Genomic DNA, 21,892 nt, shown 5'->3' with positions numbered 1-21,892 from the left:
TGATGAGTGAAATGTATAAATAATAATGAAAAACAAATAATGGAAAGGACAGTGATTATTACCTGTTATAACTCTTTTTTACATTATTTGCATTTAATTTTTACATAAACAGAGAGAGGGAGAGACAGAGAGAGGGCATGACCCAGTCATGACAGTTAGACAGAGGGAGGAAGACACAGAGAAATGGAAATGCTATGGCAAATGTTCTCACACACACACACACACACACACAGTCAGCTCTCATATGCCCCGCCCCCTCTTCTCTCTGTGGGGTTTCCCTGTGCCACACCCCCTGCAGGGAGATTTGATTAAACTTAATTTGTGGAAATGAAGTAAAGCGTGTAAAGGGATGTAAAGGGAAAGGTCAGTGTGAGTGTGTCTGTGTGTGTGTGTGTTGATTCAATTTTGCATAGTTACGTATACACTGGGTGAACGGATTTCTCATGGCTTTCTATCTCTCTCACTCTCTCTCTCTCTCTCTCTCATACACACACACACACACACGCATAGTTTTTAATGACTTTGTTGTGCTCTATGGTAGCTATACTCATAGCTGACTGTTCAGAGTGCTGCATTTGATTGACAGATGTGGGCAAGTCAAGACTGAGGGAACTGTTTTGTTCACAAGAACTAATTTATCACCTTGGTAACGGACATCACTGTCGTGATGGTCATTACCATAGTAACAGACACTACTGTAGTAACAGACATTATTGTAACGATGAACATTTAAAGCACTGTATGTGTCCCTTGGCAGTGCACTGCAGAGCTGCATTGTGATATGTACTGTGATGTGTACTGTGCGTGTACTGTGATGTGTTTTTGTTGGAGAACAGACAATCAGGACTGTCATACTGGGACTCCTTTATGTTTGAATTTGATCTGCGAAACTGCAGCATATGTGTGATATTGTCACGCTGGTGGTGTGGTGCAGGGCCCAAGTGCAAGACACGATGATGGAAGTGACAAAACGGAGGACTTTACTTACAAAATGATGATTAAAATACAGGTGCAAACAGGAACGAAAAACCAGTAACAAAAGGTGCAGCAAAACAGTGTGCATATAAACACAAACAACAATAGACAAGAGACAGGGGAAACACAAGGGCTTAAATACAGAGGGAGAACTAAACAGGGCAAAAACAGGATTGGTCCAAATTAACGAGGTTAATAAATGAGACAAACAGGAACAGGTGAGGGGTGGAGACAGACACAGAACAGGAGCACAAAGACATATCAAACTAAAAGTCCAAAATGAGGTGCAGGCTGTGACAGATATCGAGTATTTCCAGGTTTTCCCCTCCATAAAACCAGACATTTCCACAGGAAGACCCATGGACTGAAAATAATTCTGTTAGTCAGAAAAGACAGCTAAAATAGTGGCATTTTATGACTGTAAATGAAACAGGCATCACAGGACAAGGATGGGCTATGGAAAGAGGGACATTTCTATGTGTGTGTGTGTGTGTGTGTGTGTGTGTGTGTGTGTGTGCATGTGCGTGTATATGTGTGTATGTGTAAAAAGGCCTCTGGGTTTTCTCACTCAGTAGGAATCTAAGCCCCTACTCCGACAAACTTAACCTCACGGGTGATTTCAATGCCTGAGTGGGAACCGATGCCCAGCTCTGGAGAGGAATTCTTGGAAATCACGGCATAGGCACACTCACCAGCAATGGTCTCAGACTCCTCTCTCTCTGCTCTGAACACCAACTGCTCATAACAAACACAATCCTCCCAATGAAAGACACATTCAAAACTTCCTGGATGCACCCCTGGTCTAAACACTGGCATCTACTGGATTACACCATCACGAGACAGCAAGACCAAAGTGATGTCAACATAACCCGGGCCATGCGTGGTGCTCAGCGCCGGACCGATCACCAGCTGATTAGATCTAAGTTCCAAATAAAAATACAGCCCCACTAAAGAAACAACAACCTAGAAAACAACTTAACTGCAGGGTCTTGAAATCACTGGGCCACTGAATACAATTCCACAAGAGCCTGGCAGTGGGACCTCATGGCTTGGAGAATAATAACCTCCAGGATGGTACCTTTGATGCAGACACTGAATGGGCAACGCTGAACTCAACCCTCCGCGAGGCAGCTACTGAGACAGTTGGCTTCACACAACAGCGTCATTAAGACTGGTTTGATGACAGCTCCAATGGCATAACAGAGTTCCTAGAAGCCAAACGAAAAGTCCTCACCATCACCCTTGTAAGATCAGAAGATGGTCTGGTGCTATTTAAGGATGAGCAACAAATTCTTCAGCACTGGGCAGAGAACTTCAACTCTGTCCTCAGAAGTCTAAACCCAGCCAATCCGTCTGCTCTAGAATCACCGCCACACCCCCTGCCAGCGACTCCGCTTAATGAACCTCCAAACTTCACAGAGGTCCCCTCAGCCATCGTGAGTCTCAAAAACAACAAGAGCCCTGGCACAGACGGACTTCCTGCTGAGATCCTAAAACAGGGAGGATCCTTCCTAACAAGGCAACTGCACAAAGTGATCCACAGCATCTGGGAAAATGAGACCATCCCATGAGGTCATCACAAGGAATGGAAAGACTGCAACACTGTCAGCGTCTACAAGAAGAAAAGGGACATTTCAGCACGTGGAGACAGTCGTGGCGTATCGCTTGTCTCTGTTGCTGGAGAGGTCCTGTCAAGAATCACGCTGTCTCACCTCACAACCCACAAGAATCACGCTGTCTCATCTCACAACCCACATCACTGAGAACATTCTTCCAGATACACAGTGCGGCTTCAGAAAAGGTCGGAGCGCACTAGACATGGTCTTTGTTGCACGGCAAATCCGGGAGAAATGTTGGGAGCAAAACAAGGACCTCTACATACATTTATTGATCTCACCAAAGCTTTCGACACAGTCAACCAGGAACTTCGTTTACAGGAACTTCTCTGGACCGTTCATAGGAACCTTGGTATTACACCCTAATTTCTCCGCCTCCTTCAGCAACTCCACGATGGCATGAAGGCACGTGTACTCGCTGGCAATCAGCAGTCATCACCGTTCCCTGTAAATGTGGGAGCGAAACAGGAATGTGTGCTTGTTCCCGTGATATTCGACCTAATCCTGGCAGCAGCCACAATCCTTTCCAACCAGTCTCTTAAGGCACAGGATGGTATACAAATCCAGTTCTGTCGTGATGGAAACCTATTCAACATCAGACGTCTTCAGTGTAAAACAAAGACCACTGTCTGCAATGTCCAGGAGCTACAATATGCAGACGACTGTGCTGTCCTGGCGCACAGCGCTGTCACAGTCCCACTGACATGCAACGTGCTCTGGATGGTGTGTCCTCTGCGTATCACTCGTTGGGCCTTCGGATCAGTACCCAAAAAACCGAGGTCATCAACCAAGTGAGTTCCCCCTCCCCCACCCCACCAAAATTCACCTTTGACCATTCACCTATGCCACTCTGGGGTCAAACACGTACAGGAACAGCGCGCTCAAAAACTCACGTGTTCTACCTGTGACACGAGGCTCCAAGGTCGGACCGTACAGTCACACACACAGTGGCGCCGCTGGCAGCACTGATAGGAGTCAAAGATAAGACAGAGCAATGACTCAAAGCCTCTTCCACAGGAGTCACAGATAGCCTCATGATGCAGAGCGAAAAAGAGAGAGAGAGAGAGAGAGAGAGAGAGCAACAGCACAACAACAACATGACAACAACATGACAACAGCATGACAACAACACGACAACAACATGACAACAACAGAACAAAGAAGAGCAAAAGACAGAGGGAGTGGGAGTGTGTATTTCACTGACAAACGATTATTGAATGGTTGACATCAGCATGGCTTACTGCATGTGTGTGTGTGTGTGTGTGTGTGCTTGTGTGTTTCTGGGTTTTCTCTTAACAGTTCTCTTAACAGAGAAGGTCTCTTAACAGTCTGGAGCTCTGTTGTAAAGGGGCAAACCTCTTCAAGAACCTCTTTAACTCCAGTTCTCCTCTGACCCATTAAAACACCTACACACAGACATCAAGCCCTAAAAAAACATGCACATGCTGAAAATGAGAAAATAAAATCTCTTTCAAAGGCCCAGCGTTTGAAGTAAAAGTCGTCTCTCTCGCCGTTTCTTCTCTGTGCTTCCCGAGAATCAGCGGAGAAAATGGTTTCATCCGTTCTGCTTCACGTCTCTGCCACAGCCACACGTCACCGCAGAGAAGCCCGTTAAAGCCGCAGAGACCGAGAGCGCAGGCACACAGGAGCCTTTGATGTGTCAGAATTCCGTAGGAATGAGTATTCCCGCCCCTTCGCCACAGCCAGCGCCGACATTTGCCCACACGCGGATAATTAGGCCGCTCACGCTGGAGGAGGCCCCGGGGGCGCTCGAGCGAACACTTAACCTCACACACATTCACTCTGAACCTCCAGTCCCATAACTCCTCCTACAGCGCAATCTATCTGAAGACCTGCTCAAGCTCCTCCACCTCCCACTGCTCCACGGCCTCCACCCACAGCTTCTCCAGTGTCGTGTCATAAAGACAACTTTTAGGTCCAGTTCCAAAATCTGCTGATTTTCAGTTTATGTTTGATGGATCAATATGGGACACTAACAGTACAGGTTGAAATCTATTGTCAAGGCCAGTGATAGGCTGAGGAAAGGGCGGCAATATAATGACAACGACTCACTTCCAGCCAAGAGCTTCAGACCCAAATCTGAGATATTCCAAACCAATGCTCTCTGTCTTCCTTTCCCCCTGTAGTTGGACTATTTGCAGTAAACCATGTTTTGTGCTGTCACGTGGAGGAGATGGCCTGCGGCCTGGCTTGACTGTGAAGATGAAAACAACTGTCCAATCAGAGAGTCTGTGTAGTTTAAATGGAAATTCATTCTTAACCATTTTAAGTCTTCATATATGTAAATCTCTCATGATCAGACAGCTCCTTAAACATAAAATAACCATCAGGTGCATAATAGAAGAATCCAGAAACTGAACGTGAAATGTTTTGCAATAATCTTCATCCCAAATATCAGAGGTACTCAGTGTTACTCTAGAAGAGATCAGAGACTGACGGGCGTCTGTGTCCTGCGTTTGAGGACAGAGCAGTAAGAGAAGGTGAAGAACATGCATCAGATTTCTCCTGACTCAGTCAGACGCTCTGCATTAGGCTTTCCCATGGGCCTTCCAGGGGAAAGTCATCCTTTCAATTAGAAACAATTACTGTGGCCATGGCAACCAGCCAGCGACTGAATGCATCACCTCCAACTCTTCCACCTGCTAAAGAACAATCCCATCGGTTCTCCACAGGGATGACCTTCACCACATAATGACATATCCAGAAGTTTTGGAATTTCAAAGCAAGACTAGTTTTCACCTTCAGAAAAAACACGAGACCCTGAAGGTCACAGGTCGATGGATTCTGTGTGCTACATCTATATGATTAGCCCTCCAGAACAATCCAGAATATTCATTCCTCCTTTACCTTGAGGGAAAACTGTTTCAACACAATTAGCAATCCACACACTGAAAGTTATTTACCCAGCCAGAGAAATGAAACCTGTGACTCAGACAGGCTTCCTTATCTGCCCCTGACAGAGATGAAATCCAATCCAATTTAAATGATTCGCCTCAAGGGCCAGTGGAGGTGGACAGAACCCCTAGGAATTTATACCTGTTCAAGACACACCAGGTACATTAGCCCTCTTTTCTACTGTGACCATCAGTGAACACGAGAGAGAGAAAGAGAGAGAGAGAGAAAGAGAGAGAGAGAGCGAGAGAGAGAGAGAGCGAGAGAGAGAGAGAGAGAGAGAGAGAGAGAGAGAAACAGAGAATAACTGAATAACTAAAAAGGCAGAACAAAAGAGAGATGAGTACAGGAGACTAAAAGATGCAGGGGACGCAGGACAGGAGTTTAGAAATGAGCAGCAGATGGAAAACACAGAGAAATATGAAAGTCAAACAACCATAAAACAAAGGGAGAGAGGGAGAGACAGAGAGAGAGAGAGAGAGAGAGAGAGAGAGAGAGAGAAAGAGGGTAAGATGAAAGACACTTACAGTAGGTTTTCCTGGTCAGTTCCTCCACCACCTCGGGCTTCAGTTTGCTGTTAGATTTGCCCATCACTTCAGTCACTCGATTACTCCCTTAGAGCAAAATTATTCCTCCTTTAATTGCCTCCGGATAACATTCACAGAGAGAGGGAGAGACAGAGAGAGACAGAGAGAGAGAGAAAGCGCGCTGCCTACATGCAGTCCTGCCAAGTCTTGCTCTGCCTGACTTCCACACGGCAGCAGCGGGAAAAAAAAAGAAACAAAAATGTAATGGAAGAAAAGAGTAAATTATACAGAAGAAATGTGATTACAGCCAGCGACGTGGTGGGTTAGCGCGCGCCTCTCCTCAGGCACCGGCTAAGAGAAAGAGAAAGAAAGAGAGAGAGAGAGAGAGAGAGAGAGAGAGAGAGAGAGAGAGAGAGAGACGTAGAGAGGGCTGTAATCCGTTCACCCGTGTCCCTCCTCCTCTTCTGAGATGTCTGTCTATGATCCTCTGGAGCACTGCGGCAGGTCCGGAGGGGACAGGGGTAGTGGTCCGTGTTGGAGCTGAAAAAGGGAGCTCCCTGCTGGGGCAAGTCTTGGCCGTGAGGCTGGGTTGTCCTTATACGGGTTGGGAGAGGTGCAGACGTGTTTGCTTGCTGCCTTTCAGTTTGAGTGTGTGTGGGAGGCTGTGTGTGTGTGTGTGTGTGTGTGAGACCACGCATCATGTTGATACCGTTGTCCTTAACGACAGGCCACTCCTCCTGAGCTACAGCCTATCTCTCTCTCCCTCTTTCCCTCCCTCTCACTCTCTCTCTCTCTCTCTCTCTCACACACACACACACACACACACACAGACTCAGACACACACACACACACACACACACACACACACACAGCAGTTCTATGGTGACATATATCTGTTCCTGAAAATAAAATAAAATAAAATCGTCTGGAGCTAAATGATAAGGTCTGTTGACTATAAGTCTTCTGTTTCACAGTAAGAGTCCTGAACAAAGGCAATTCTTCAAATCCATCCTAGTTCCCATTTCCTCCTGTCCAAAGCTGCATGACGGTCTCACCTCACAACATCCCAACAACTAACAACCAGTCCCACTGTACCCTGCCCCCTGCATTTAAGACTTCAGATAATCCTGCTTGACCACACACAGGACCTTCTCACAGGAGCTTACGCTTGAACCAAAATCTTTCCCCCTCCTCCTGCTCCACCAGTCTCTCCACCCTCCCTCCATTGTCACCCCACACACCTTTTATCCCTTATCTGTTGCACAAACAGCCCCCCCCCAGCAGCTCTCTGTTGTCCTATGACAGTGACTGCACTCTCTGTTCCTCACATCACTGCACCTGCCTGAGTTCTGGGAGCTGCACTCTTCACCTGCACTAAAACATATATATATTTCATTACATGCAAACCCAAAAGAACATTGACTGTCCTGCTGGTTTTCAGTCTTCACACACTGCATTTCTGTAGACACTGAATTTTGTTTTTGTTCACTGTCCATTTGTTTTTTATTTACATACTCTGCTTTTACATGATGAATATGTAGTTGTTCATTCATGTTCTTTTACACTGATGTAGAGCAGTGCTTTTAATTCATTTGATTTAATAAATTAAGTGTGTTTATCATTTGTGTGGTGTGACAGCCAATCCACTCCTCAAAACAGGAGTCAATACCATTTCCACACTCTCATACACTCTGTAATCTCAAATTCATCTCCATGATCCCAAATTCTTCCCCATATTCTCCTCACTCTGCTAAATGTTGACACAGGTGAGGAACGCTTGTTGGAAATGTGAAGAGAAGTCGGCAGAGAAACGTCAACAGTCTGGAGACGGGAGACATTCCAGAATGTTCTGTGTAACTGCCGTGAAGGAGACATGGAATTGAGTTTTCATTCACTTAATGAGAGAGGAAGAGGAGGTAGAGGAACAGAACAAAGTAAGCTGTCCTTGAGGCTCCCAAACACACACACACGCACACAAGCACACACGCGCGCGCACACATACACACACACACGTGCACACACACACACACAGGCACGCACACACACACACACACACACACACACACACAAACACACACAGGCACGCACACACACACACAAACACACACACGCACGCGCGCGCACACACACACGCGCGCGCGCACACACAGACACACACGTGCACACACACACACACACACAGGCACGCACACACACACACACACACAAACACACACAGGCACGCACACACACACACAAACACACACACGCACGCGCGCACACACACACGCGCGCGCGCGCACACACACACACACACAAACACACACACGCACGCACACACACACACACACACACACACACTCAATTCAGTTAAGTTCCATTTTATCTTGTTTTGTCCTGTGTTTTTCACACTAGGGCCTGGTCACAGAGCAGCATTACAGTAAACCGGGGTCTCCTGTGTGGACGTGTCTCTCTGTGATAGAGCAATAGACATGAGCTCTCCTGTGTGGACGCGTCTCTCTGTGATAGAGGAATAGACATGAGCCCTCCTGTGTGGACGCGTCTCTCTGTGATAGAGGAATAGACATGAGCCCTCCTGTGTGGACGCGTCTCTCTGTGATAGAGGAATAGACATGAGCTCTCCTGTGTGGACGCGTCTCTCTGTGATAGAGTAATAGACATGAGCTCTCCTGTGTGGACGCGTCTCTCTGTGATAGAGGAATAGACATGAGCTCTCCTGTGTGGACGCGTCTCTCTGTGATAGAGGAATAGACATGAGCTCTCCTGTGTGGACGCGTCTCTCTGTGATAGAGGAATAGACATGAGCTCTCCTGTGTGGACGCGTCTCTCTGTGATAGAGGAATAGACATGAGCTCTCCTGTGTGGACGCGTCTCTCTGTGATAGAGGAATAGACATGAGCTCTCCTGTGTGGACGCGTCTCTCTGTGATAGAGGAATAGACATGAGCCCTCCTGTGTGGACGCGTCTCTCTGTGATAGAGGAATAGACATGAGCCCTCCTGTGTGGACGCGTCTCTCTGTGATAGAGGAATAGACATGAGCCCTCCTGTGTGGACGCGTCTCTCTGTGATAGAGGAATAGACATGAGCTCTCCTGTGTGGACGCGTCTCTCTGTGATAGAGGAATAGACATGAGCCCTCCTGTGTGGACGCGTCTCTCTGTGATAGAGGAATAGACATGAGCTCTCCTGTGTGGACGCGTCTCTCTGTGATAGAGGAATAGACATGAGCTCTCCTGTGTGGACGCGTCTCTCTGTGATAGAGGAATAGTCATGAGCTCTCCTGTGTGGACGCGTCTCTCTGTGATAGAGGAATAGACATGAGCTCTCCTGTGTGGACGCGTCTCTCTGTGATAGAGGAATAGACATGAGCTCTCCTGTGTGGACGCGTCTCTCTGTGATAGAGGAATAGTCATGAGCTCTCCTGTGTGGACGCGTCTCTCTGTGATAGAGGAATAGACATGAGCTCTCCTGTGTGGACGCGTCTCTCTGTGATAGAGGAATAGTCATGAGCTCTCCTGTGTGGACGCGTCTCTCTGTGATAGAGGAATAGACATGAGCTCTCCTGTGTGGACGCGTCTCTCTGTGATAGAGGAATAGACATGAGCTCTCCTGTGTGGACGCGTCTCTCTGTGATAGAGGAATAGACATGAGCTCTCCTGTGTGGACGCGTCTCTCTGTGATAGAGGAATAGACATGAGCTCTCCTGTGTGGACGCGTCTCTCTGTGATAGAGGAATAGACATGAGCCCTCCTGTGTGGACGCGTCTCTCTGTGATAGAGGAATAGACATGAGCTCTCCTGTGGGGACGCGTCTCTCTGTGATAGAGGAATAGACATGAGCTCTCCTGTGTGGACGCGTCTCTCTGTGATAGAGGAATAGACATGAGCTCTCCTGTGTGGATGCGTCTCTCTGTGATAGAGGAATAGTCATGAGCTCTCCTGTGTGGACGCGTCTCTCTGTGATAGAGGAATAGACATGAGCTCTCCTGTGTGGACGCGTCTCTCTGTGATAGAGGAATAGACATGAGCTCTCCTGTGTGGACGTGTCTCTCTGTGATAGAGGAATAGACATGAGCTCTCCTGTGTGGACGCGTCTCTCTGTGATAGAGGAATAGACATGAGCCCTCCTGTGTGGACGCGTCTCTCTGTGATAGAGGAATAGACATGAGCTCTCCTGTGTGGACGCGTCTCTCTGTGATAGAGGAATAGACATGAGCTCTCCTGTGTGGACGCGTCTCTCTGTGATAGAGGAATAGACATGAGCCCTCCTGTGTGGACGCGTCTCTCTGTGATAGAGGAATAGACATGAGCTCTCCTGTGTGGACGCGTCTCTCTGTGATAGAGGAATAGACATGAGCTCTCCTGTGGGGACGCGTCTCTCTGTGATAGAGGAATAGACATGAGCTCTCCTGTGTGGACGCGTCTCTCTGTGATAGAGGAATAGACATGAGCTCTCCTGTGTGGACGCGTCTCTCTGTGATAGAGGAATAGTCATGAGCTCTCCTGTGTGGACGCGTCTCTCTGTGATAGAGGAATAGACATGAGCTCTCCTGTGTGGACGCGTCTCTCTGTGATAGAGGAATAGACATGAGCTCTCCTGTGTGGACGCGTCTCTCTGTGATAGAGGAATAGACATGAGCTCTCCTGTGTGGACGCGTCTCTCTGTGATAGAGGAATAGACATGAGCTCTCCTGTGTGGACGCGTCTCTCTGTGATAGAGGAATAGTCATGAGCTCTCCTGTGTGGACGCGTCTCTCTGAGATAGAGGAATAGACATGAGCTCTCCTGTGTGGACGCGTCTCTCTGTGATAGAGGAATAGACATGAGCTCTCCTGTGTGGACGCGTCTCTCTGTGATAGAGGAATAGACATGAGCTCTCCTGTGTGGACGCGTCTCTCTGTGATAGAGGAATAGACATGAGCTCTCCTGTGTGGACGCGTCTCTCTGTGATAGAGGAATAGACATGAGCTCTCCTGTGTGGACGCGTCTCTCTGTGATAGAGGAATAGACATGAGCTCTCCTGTGTGGACGCGTCTCTCTGTGATAGAGGAATAGACATGAGCTCTCCTGTGTGGACGCGTCTCTCTGTGATAGAGGAATAGACATGAGCTCTCCTGTGTGGACGCGTCTCTCTGTGATAGAGGAATAGACATGAGCTCTCCTGTGTGGACGCGTCTCTCTGTGATAGAGGAATAGACATGAGCTCTCCTGTGTGGACGCGTCTCTCTGTGATAGAGGAATAGACATGAGCTCTCCTGTGTGGACGCGTCTCTCTGTGATAGAGGAATAGACATGAGCTCTCCTGTGTGGACGCGTCTCTCTGTGATAGAGGAATAGACATGAGCTCTCCTGTCTAAGAGAAGTAAACAGAAATCTCTCTCTCCTGCACTCTTTAACAGAGGGGGACAGACACAGTCAGAGCTGCGGGAAAGGCACTTCTGAAAGAGCATAAAGGCTTTTACAAACAGTCACACTCTACAGTTATCGGAACACAGCATCCAATAAACACACGCTCCCAGACTCTACAAACACAGAGTAAACAACAGCTTACAAACACAAAGTAAACAACAGCTTACAAACAGACAGTTAACAACAGTTTACAAACACAGAGAACAATGCTTACAAACACAGAAAATAATTGCTTACAAAGTTCGCAAACAATGAAGAGTGGAAAAGTAAAGATGGATACGTAGGGAAGAAAACACAACACTCTGGTTCCTCCAGTAATACTTCAGATATACTCAACAGTCACTCATCTGATACTCCAGTAATACTTCAGATATACTCAACAGTCACTCATCTGATACTCCAGTAATACTTCAGATATACTCAACAGTCACTCATCTGATACTCCAGTAATACTTCAGATATACTCAACAGTCACTCATCTGATACTCCAGTAATACTTCAGATATACTCAACAGTCACTCATCTGATACTCCAGTAATACTTCAGATATACTCAACAGACACTCATCTGATACTCCAGTAATACTTCAGATATACTCAACAGACACTCATCTGATACTCCAGTAGAATTCAGATCTATTCAACAGTCACTCATCTGATACTCCAGTAATACTTCAGATATACTCAACAGACACTCATCTGATACTCCAGTAAAATTCAGATCTATTCAACAGTCACTCATCTGATACTCCAGTAATACTTCAGATATACTCAACAGACACTCATCTGATACTCCAGTAATACTTCAGATATACTCAACAGACACTCATCTGATACTCCAGTAATACTTCAGATATACTCAACAGTCACTCATCTGATACTCCAGTAATACTTCAGATATACTCAACAGACACTCATCTGATACTCCAGTAATACTTCAGATATACTCAACAGTCACTCATCTGATACTCCAGTAATACTTCAGATATACTCAACAGTCACTCATCTGATACTCCAGTAATACTTCAGATATACTCAACAGACACTCATCTGATACTCCAGTAATACTTCAGATATACTCAACAGTCACTCATCTGATACTCCAGTAATACTTCAGATATATTCAACAGACAGTCACTCATCTTATCAACACTAACTTTGTACCAGATGCAGAAAACGATTTACTTTCATTTAGTTCTCAGTTGGCAGACAGAAGTCTTATCTATGGCATGTTTTTTCACTGATAAATCTACTGCAAGTGTGAGACTCAGATTGTTTGATATGTGTCAGATAGAACTAAACAAACTAAGTGACAAGGCTGAGTTTCTCCGTGGAAACAAAGGCTTTGGATTAAAAAGTGAAGAGAAGACAGTATAGTTTAATTACCTTAAGTAATCATTAATTATAATTTCTATGCTTTGGTTTAGATGGAGCCTACTAAGCTTCATCATTCAAAGAAGAAACAGCAGGACCATGTTCTTAATGGGAACAGTCCACACTTCAGATCTGGTTTAACCTGAATCCTGTAATCCTATCCTTGACTGAATTTGAGAGAAGGATCAGAGAATGTTAAGAAACACGTGGCCAACTAGCATATTATCTGTTTGCTTTTCTATCTGCAGTGTTTGGCAGTCTTAGGACCTCACTTTTCCGTCATTAGCTAAACGCTATGATTAAAACCAGGTCATGCTAGTCCTGGTGGAAGAGTGAATGATCTCGCATCTCTCTGACAGTAGCTCCAGGCGTCGGCAGGACCTACGCATAATCACGCTGACCTGCGACGGCACCACGCAGTAGGAGGAGACTCAGTCTCGGGGCTCCGCCTGTTTCGGCAGGTAACTGAGGCTCACCTGCAGCTACTGTAGGCTACTCAGAATTTTCTTTTCCTCAAAAGAAAGAACGATTTGTGGTCTGAGAGTGAGGCAATAAAAAACTGACACGAAACTAACACAGTCGGCTGCTACACCCCCATTTTCACTGTGAAGGCATTAACGTGTTGCAGCGATGGTCCTAGACTGAGCAGAGCAAAGTGCAGAAATGTCCTTCAGAAACCTGCTGACTTCAGGAAAACACAAAGATCCAAAACTTTGCAATTCTCAGACAGCTGGAGCTTAATTAAAAACGGTAAATGTTCAGTAAAGATTGATCTAAAAGGACTGTAAACACTTTCAGGGGCAGAGAGCTGCTAAACCTGAGCCGACGCCAGACACGCTAAAGAGCTCTTCCCACCGCACTGTTGTCAGTTCTTCCCAAACATGTTTCTGCTCTTAAGTCTGGAGTGTGGAGGCTGATTCAGCTGACATGTTTATTTTGTATTTGCATACTTCACAATAAAAGCACCTCTTCCCTTGAAAGGTGTGAAGTCCGAAGGGGAGTGTCGGCACGAGGGAAAAAGCAGCACATCACAGACACTGAAGAAGCTGTAAACTGGGTGTCAGAGCAGAAACGTCCTCCACCATTTCTCTCTTCCCTGCCATCCTTCCCACACAGATCACTTCTGTGCGTGTGCCCAAACCAAAAATGTATTATTAAAGCTTCCATCTGTCCTCCACACGAGCCATCAGGCAAAAGACACACAGCACATCCACAGCAAAGCCAGACAGAAAGAAAGAGAGAGAGAGAGAGAGAGAGAGAGAAGGGGAGGAGGCCAACGACAGTCTCCTCTTTCGGCGAGATGTTAGTTCATTAGCCCTTCCCTGACGTTTGACACATCAAACACCGTAAACAGCCCCTGAGTGAAAAGGCCACAACACTAACCACCTCCAGAGCCATGAATAAAAGATGACCGCTGGCCTTAACCCTGTCCTCACAAATCTTCACTAAATTACACAAAGATGACACTCGACTAATGCTTTCTCTGGCTGCTTTTCCAGTAGACATACGTTTTGTTCTAAAGGTCAAAATAAGAGTGCATAAAAGACTGTATGGAGCTCAAGTTCTAATGCATCTTATTCATTCTTCTTCAGCTCACGCAGGCCCCTGTCTTCTGTTCCTCTGACCACAAAAAAGAGCTTTTTCAAAAGGAAAATACAGTACATAGGCTATATACACAAACTAAGCCACAGGAAAAACCTGTCAGACCACACAAAATAAATAAACAATTAAGCAAATTAATAATAATAGTAAATAGTAAATTAATAATTCTTTTCCTCATGTCTGCACACTCAGATACAGCTGAGGGAAGTGTTATGTCTCTCTGTGTGTGTGTGGAGCTATGACCAGAGAAGTTTCTTTTTTAATGTATGTGTTTACTGATTTGTAATTAAAAAAAAACACATTATGATTGACATTACACACATCAACAAAAACAACAGCAACAACAACGACAAAGAAGACAAAGTCCAAACGGAACAGAACATCTGGGCTCACACACACATCCAGGCCCACGACAGAGGAACTGCATAAAATAAAATGAACAAACAGCCCTGCCATGGACTGCTGAGATGTCCAGGGTGTTTCCCCTGCCTTTCACCCAAGGAATGCTGGGATAGGCTCCAGCACCCCCCCCCCCACACACACACCATCATAATTAGGACAAGTGGCTTAGCTTAGATCAGGGGTGGGCAAATCCAGTCCTGGAGGGCCGGTGTCCTGCCGGTTTTTGTTTTCACCTCTTGGCTACCTGTTGATTTTCACTTTGAAAACAGGTGTGCATGCTCTTCAGCCAATCAGAGACTGTATTTAGTTGGTCGACAAGAAAAACAGCAGGACCATGGCCCTCCAGGACTGGATTTGCCCACCCCTGGCTTAGATAGTGAGTGAGTGAGTGAGTGAGTGAAAAATAAGAAACAGCTAAATATGCAGATATCACACAGGTCTGTACTACATAAACCCTCTTGGAATAATAGTAGAGATATCTAAACCAATATATGACATAAAAGGCTCCCATGTTCTGAGAAATACATTGTCTTTGCAATGCAACATGCATATCAAATAATCCAATGACACTTATTTAACCCTATGCCAGTATGACCATTTGCCTGTATGTTTTAGATGGAATTCTGCCTGTTCTCCAGTTCAGAAGAATGCATTTTCTCACACAGAATGTCAGCATTTCGTAGAGTTTCCCTGTATATTTGTTAGTAATAAAGCCATTCAGTAGTTTAAGTAACATGCCTAGTGGAGCAGACTCTACAGTAACGGATAAGATCTTATTCATCTCCTGCCCTACAATCTGCCAGAACTGCTGTATTTTCCTATAAAACCACAGGCGATGGGTGAGACTACCCGTCTCTAGTTTGCATGTGGTTCACTGGGGGGAGGAGTCAGTGTTAAATGTATGGTTTTGGGAGGGGGAAATGTGGGCTTTGAGCACACTGTAGAGAGAGTTTGTGGAATTGCCCAACTGTAATAAGAAAAATTGCCTCTCTGTGTGTGAGACACTTTGGTTGGCTAGGACTGTAGTGTCCCCCTTAACAAAATCCCTTATCTGTAAGTGACGGAAAAAGTCCTGTTTTTGAATGTTTTTGTATTTTTCGGTTAATTGACTAAAAGACATTAAAGCGGATCCATCTGATAAGACATACAGATTAGAGAGCCCTTCAGTGGCCCAAAACCGGAAAGCAGCGTCGGTTATTCCTGGTAAGAGATCAGAGTTATCACATGTTGGAGTGAAGACAGAGGTGATTTGAGATCTCTCTAATCCTTTAACTGGCCACCGTGCTTTAACAGAGCAGGCCCTAATCGGGTTACTGCAGGCAGGGCCTCAGAGATTTACGCTTTTTAATCAATAATACGTCTGTTAAAGGAAATTTGGACGTGGAGCTTTCCATATCAAACCATAGAGACGCAGGCTTGTCACGCACCCGGTCAGCTCAGTCACGGTTGATATTTTTGGATGTCAGGAAGGTCAAGATCACCCTCTGAAGATGAGAGACATAACATAGCTATTTTGAGACATGGCGTCCTCTTAGCCCACATGAAGGAGCTAAACCAGCCATACAGGTTCTTTGATGGTTTTATGTGAGAGAATAACTGGAATCATCTGAATTGGATATAGTAACCTAAGGAGAATGTTCATTTTTAAAAGAGCAACACAACCCACCCAAGAAATAGGGAGGACATTCCATCTCTCTAAATCCAGACTAATGGGGGACAAACAGGGGGAGAAAATTTGGTCTGTACACTTGGTCAAAAATGGGTGTTACATACACTGATGAGTCAAACATTACAGCCACTCACAGGTGGAGCGAGTAACACTGATCATCTCCAAACAAGGGCACATGTTGTAGCAACTCATAATGCAGTCTTTTCATGAGGTAAAAAAAAAAATCACATTTTCAAACAACATGTACCTTCGGTCATTCGGTTTTCATTTCAGAACACAATGATGGAAAACAGAAAATTGGTCATTCATAGTTTTTCACTCTGTCATGCTAATGTGAGTCTGCAGTCTTTCCAAATGTCTGCCAGCTGTATAACTGTATAAAAACGTTTCTGTCTCGGTCTTGACTCTGTCTGTCTCATCTGGACCCGGTCTGGACTCTGTCTGTCTCATCTGGACCCGGTCTGGACTCGGTCTCTCTCATCTGGACTCGGTCTGGATCATACCTGCCAACATTCCCATTTTTCCCCGAGTTTCTCCCGTATAAGGCCATCCCCCAGCGCCCTCCCGTTCTGTTGTTTCTCCTGGGAAAGCACAGCATCATTCCAGGGGGTTCCAAAGTTCCAAGCGTATGGATCCTTAAGTTTTCTGACATCTTTGTTACCATAGATAGATAGATAGATAGATATAGATATACATATTCAAAGCAGTATACAAGATTTCTATTGAAACAGGATATTTCAGACAGAAATATTTCATCAGTAGCACAAGCAAAGTGCTTTGTGTGTGTGTGTGTGTGTGTGTATGTAAGTGTAATGTATATAGTATGTACAGTGAACTTTCCATTCAATCTCCATACCACGGTTTACCAGCCAGTGCAACAGGATAATGATGTAACAAAACAATGTGTTGATTAAGTTTTGCACAAAACGCTGTTAAACTTGGCCATTAAAGCTATATCACACAAAGACTGGCACTGGACCTTGAATACTGCAGAAAGAGAACTGATAAATGACAACTGCTGTATTTGACAGACTGAGTGCCTATAAACTGAATAAACCCTGAACAACACAGTAAATATGTAACCCTGTGAAGTCTATATGAACAGGAACCAGGAACTGCAGAACCACAGCAGAACACCCAGTCAGAGCATGGGCTTTCTATTGGATGTCTGCAAACACCTGCAGGGATTCAAAGATGCATACATGGTTTTCCCTCAAGAAGCTCATGGACAATCTTATTTCTTGAGACACCGCCAAGTTCCCAGAGGGGCTGTGATGTATCAACATCGAGAAGTGAGTCAGATTTCGGGAGTAGGCACGAAAAGGTCCTCATCAAGTCTTCTTCGAAAACCTGCTCTGCATCTCTGACAATGCCCTGGCTAAAATGTTCAGTAATGGCCTCCTTAGTGTGAAACCACTCCAGCATGAGGCAGCGCTGTCTGAGTTCGACTGCCCCACCGGAGACAGAACAAGTGTGTCACCTACGTGTTTACTCGTTATTCTCTGGCGTTTCGATAGAGGTTCATTTGGGACTTCACCACACATTTGGGCCAAATCGGCATCATTCCTACAAAGACTGTGTAGTGCTTCAGCTGATGACTGAATAACCTCCCTGGCGCTGCACAAATCTACACACTGCGACTGTAAAATAACATGAGCTTCCCAATGCCAAGAACATGGACCAGAAACTTGCCAATGAGAACTTTTGCTTTTTAGGTTCACACGTAAGCCCTGCTGCTTCTTCACTCAGATCAGCAGAGGCGCCCTCATCGTCTGCAACCTTCAACAGGATGTCAAGGATCACCTCCTCACTGTCGACCACACATCCGGTCACCTCATAATGAGTAGTCCACCGAATTTCCAACAACCTCTTGAGGGAGGGGCAGCTGTGTTCCTGTGTGACATAATGGTGGTGAACAAGTGAGTATAGTGAACCTAACAAATCAAAAAACCTCGGTTCGCTTTGAACAGCATGCATAACGGCTAAATGGAGTTGATGGTCAAAGCGGTGAATGAACGGAATGTGTCTGCCGAGCCCACACCCCACCCCCGCCATTAACTCCACCCATCACCGCTGCACCATCATAACACTGCCTAACGATGTTTGCTGCAGTAAAGCCTGTGTGTGACAGGTGATCGAGAATTTCAGAGGCAACGTGCTCAGCATCAAACTGCTCCAGTTCGGAGAAACCTATCAGGTGTTTCTCTGGTATCCCACTGCTTACAAACCTCACCGTGACTGAGAGGTGTTCTACACTGCACCTGTCTGCTTACAAACCTCACCGTGACTGAGAGGTGTTCTACATTGCACCTGTCTGTGGTGCCATCACTGATGACGCAGTAGCTCTGTGAACCGGCCTGTGTGTATCTGTCCCGAATTTCTGTAATGACCATTTTGGCAAGTGTGCCAGTTACTTCATTCTGAATCATTTTGGAAGTGTATTTTGCATTTTTTTTTTGGAACTCCCTGTTCTATTTCAGCCCATGTTTTATCCTTATCAAGGGTGTATTTGAATAATTTCACAAACAGGCCAGCAGCCCGACCATCAGAGCACTCCTCATCAGTCACATTTTCCTGATCACCACGTAAGGGAAGCTTCGTTCACTGCAAGGAATTTCACCAGCTCTCCAGTACTCTGTAGGTAGCATCCGTTCTTTTCATCCTGCAGAGGACCCAGGAGTAGGGCAACTATGGCGCCTGGTGCCTGTCGTGTTTTATATGTTTAGAGACAGCGTGTATGTGACCCTGGCTTGAGATGGGCCAGTAGCATCATCACTGCCACAGATGTCAGCCGGGACGAGGGTCAGAGTCCGATCCACTGAGCTTAACATTAGTGGCCGTCACACCATCTGTGGCTACCCCCTTTTTCTGTAGCAGAAATCTCTCTGTTTCTAGAAATGTTTCTAGTTAGTAAATTTAGGCTATGTCTAGTAAAGAAATGGGCCTGTAGGAGGCGCAATCCTCAGGCTGTCTACCCTTCAAAATTAAGGAGATATTTGCCTCCCTCAGAGACATAGGTAGGACGACCTTTTCAAAAGAATCCATAAACATATTCAGCAGAGGGTCAACTAATATGTTCTGGAACTCTTTATAGAACTCACGACTGAACCCATCTGCCCCAGGCGCTTGCCCAGACTGTAGCCCCTTAATAGCATCAAACACCTCTTCCCTGGATATAGGAGCATTAAGAGTAGATTTCTGATCATCTGACAAGCTGGGGAAACCAGAGAGGTTTGGGTGAAGTGTTGTTTGTGTGTGTGGAGCTGTGACCAGAGAGGTTTGGGTGAAGTGTGTGTGTGTGTGTGTGTGTGTGCGTGTGTGTGGAGCTGTGACCAGAGAGGTTTGGGTGAAGTGTGTGTGTGTGTGTGTGTGTCTGTCTGTGTGTGTGTGTGTGTGTGCGTGTGTGTGCGTGTGTGTGTGTGTGGAGCTGTAACCAGAGAGGTTTGGGCGAAGTGGAGCTGAGGACAGGACTGTGTATCTGGACCAATTTGATTTCAAATATGGATTAAAAAAATATACCAAGAAAAGTAAGATATGTGAGTATAATGCTTATATTTAATGTTTAAAACTGACAGCAACTGGAAGGCAGTAAAACAAAACCCAAAAAAAGCACACCCATCTTTAGAAGGAATCAAACCATTTTATTAGATCTGTCTCATAAATCTTCATAAAGAGAGGGAAAAAACGACTTCCTGATTTCAGAACATTGGTCAGCGCCTCAAAGTCACGGTTTAGTTTACAGCTGAATTCTGTATGGTCAAAAACATAAACTTGCAATATATATATACACATACATACACACACACACACATACACATACACACACACACACACACACACGACTTTCTTTTGAAAGGAAGAAATGAGAAGGTGTTTAATTCAGTGCTGTGGTTTCTGTGTGATGATCTGAGCTGATACAGTGGCGTGTTAAACTATGCTCAGGGTTTCACTGATAAACCCACTGATAACAGCTCATCCACCTGAAGGGCGGAGCCATCACCGGCACAGCGTGGCAAACCTTCACCTTAACGCGGCAAACCTTCACCTTAACACAACAGCTTTACCAAAATAATTCATACGATGGGAGCTGGCTTCTTTAATGTAAAGTGCAGCCCTAACCCTAAAGAGTCCCAAAGCGCACAACCTCCTGCATCTTTTTCTTCGGCTTTGTGAGTTCTGAGGCCAGTTTGTTCTCTCTGTTTTAGGTATATTAGGGAAAATGAGAACTGACTGAAGAGCTTGATTCAAACACCGTCATATCTGACTTCTCACTGCTGTACATTCACTAATTTGTCCTTTAAAGACAAAATATGAATATATGTAAATATACAGATACAAACTCAAACCATTGCACAATTTAATACTGAACACTTTATCAAGCATCGTTTTGGAATAAAGCAAAAGAAGTAAACTTTTAAACAAACCCCCAAAAGCATCTTAATGAGTATCTACACAAGGAGCTTAAGCCATAACCATATACAAATCCATATATGGCTCTCTGAAGCGAGTTCAGAATTCAAAATCAATGTTAGCGATTCAGCTAAGAAACTGACCTCAGATCAGCCATTCACACTGAACAGCAGTCTCTGAAATCCACCCGTGTACTAAAAATCTGCGCCTGAAATCCAACGGACTGCATATAGAGAACCACTCCGGCCCATACGCACCTCAACACGCCCGTCAGTGCGCAGCTCAACACGCCCGTCAGCGCGCACCTCAACACGCCCGTCAGTGCGCAGCTCAACACGGCAGTCAGTACGCACCTCAACACGCTCGTCAGTACGCAGCTCAACACGCTCGTCAGTGCGCACCTCAACACGCCCGTCAGTGTGCAGCTCAACACGCCCGTCAGTGCGCACCTCAACACGCTCGTCAGTGTGCACCTCAACACGCCCGTCAGTGCGCAGCTCAACACGGCAGTCAGTACGCACCTCAACACGCTCGTCAGTGCGCAGCTCAATACGCTCATCAGTGTGCACCTCAACACGCCCGTCAGTACGCACCTCAACACGCCCGTCAGTGTGCACCTCAACACGCTCGTCAGTACGCAGCTGAACACGCTCGTCAGTGCGCAGCTGAACACGCTCGTCAGTGTGCAGCTCAACAAGCCTGTCAGTACGCACCTCAACACGCTCGTCAGTCACTCTTTTTGTTTCTACTGGTTTCCTGGAAGGGTTGTGTGTGAGTTTCGTATCTTTAATAGGAAAACCTACACACCTCTCTCTTTTTTCACCGTTGAAACAAAATCCATCTTATTTCTGGGACATTTTCTCTGAGCGTGAGGAATGTGAGAAAGTCAGGTCCAGAACCGGGACCTTCTTCAGTTCCCAACGTCTGAGACGGGGACGGACGTCCGAGATTAACACAGGCCATAGGTGCCGTATAAATAAATTTATAAAACAAAATA

At 45.8% G+C, this 21,892-nt stretch overlaps 1 protein-coding gene across 1 annotated transcript in view; it reads right to left on the bottom strand.

The window, feature by feature from the left end:
• ncs1a (neuronal calcium sensor 1a) overlaps positions 1-6,095 on the bottom strand; it is a 21,017-nt gene extending 14,922 nt beyond the window's left edge. The window contains exon 1 of the mRNA XM_030775832.1: positions 6,032-6,095. Within this exon, the coding sequence (XP_030631692.1) occupies positions 6,032-6,095 (64 nt within the window). The remainder of the gene's footprint in view (positions 1-6,031) is intronic.
• Positions 6,096-21,892: the final 15,797 nt, after the last annotated feature.

Source organism: Chanos chanos, chromosome 1 (genome assembly GCF_902362185.1).
Source record: "Chanos chanos chromosome 1, fChaCha1.1, whole genome shotgun sequence".
NCBI lineage: Eukaryota > Metazoa > Chordata > Actinopteri > Gonorynchiformes > Chanidae > Chanos > Chanos chanos.
The sequence above is the reverse complement of the archived record's forward strand: the minus strand, read 5'-3'. Positions and strand labels throughout refer to the sequence as shown.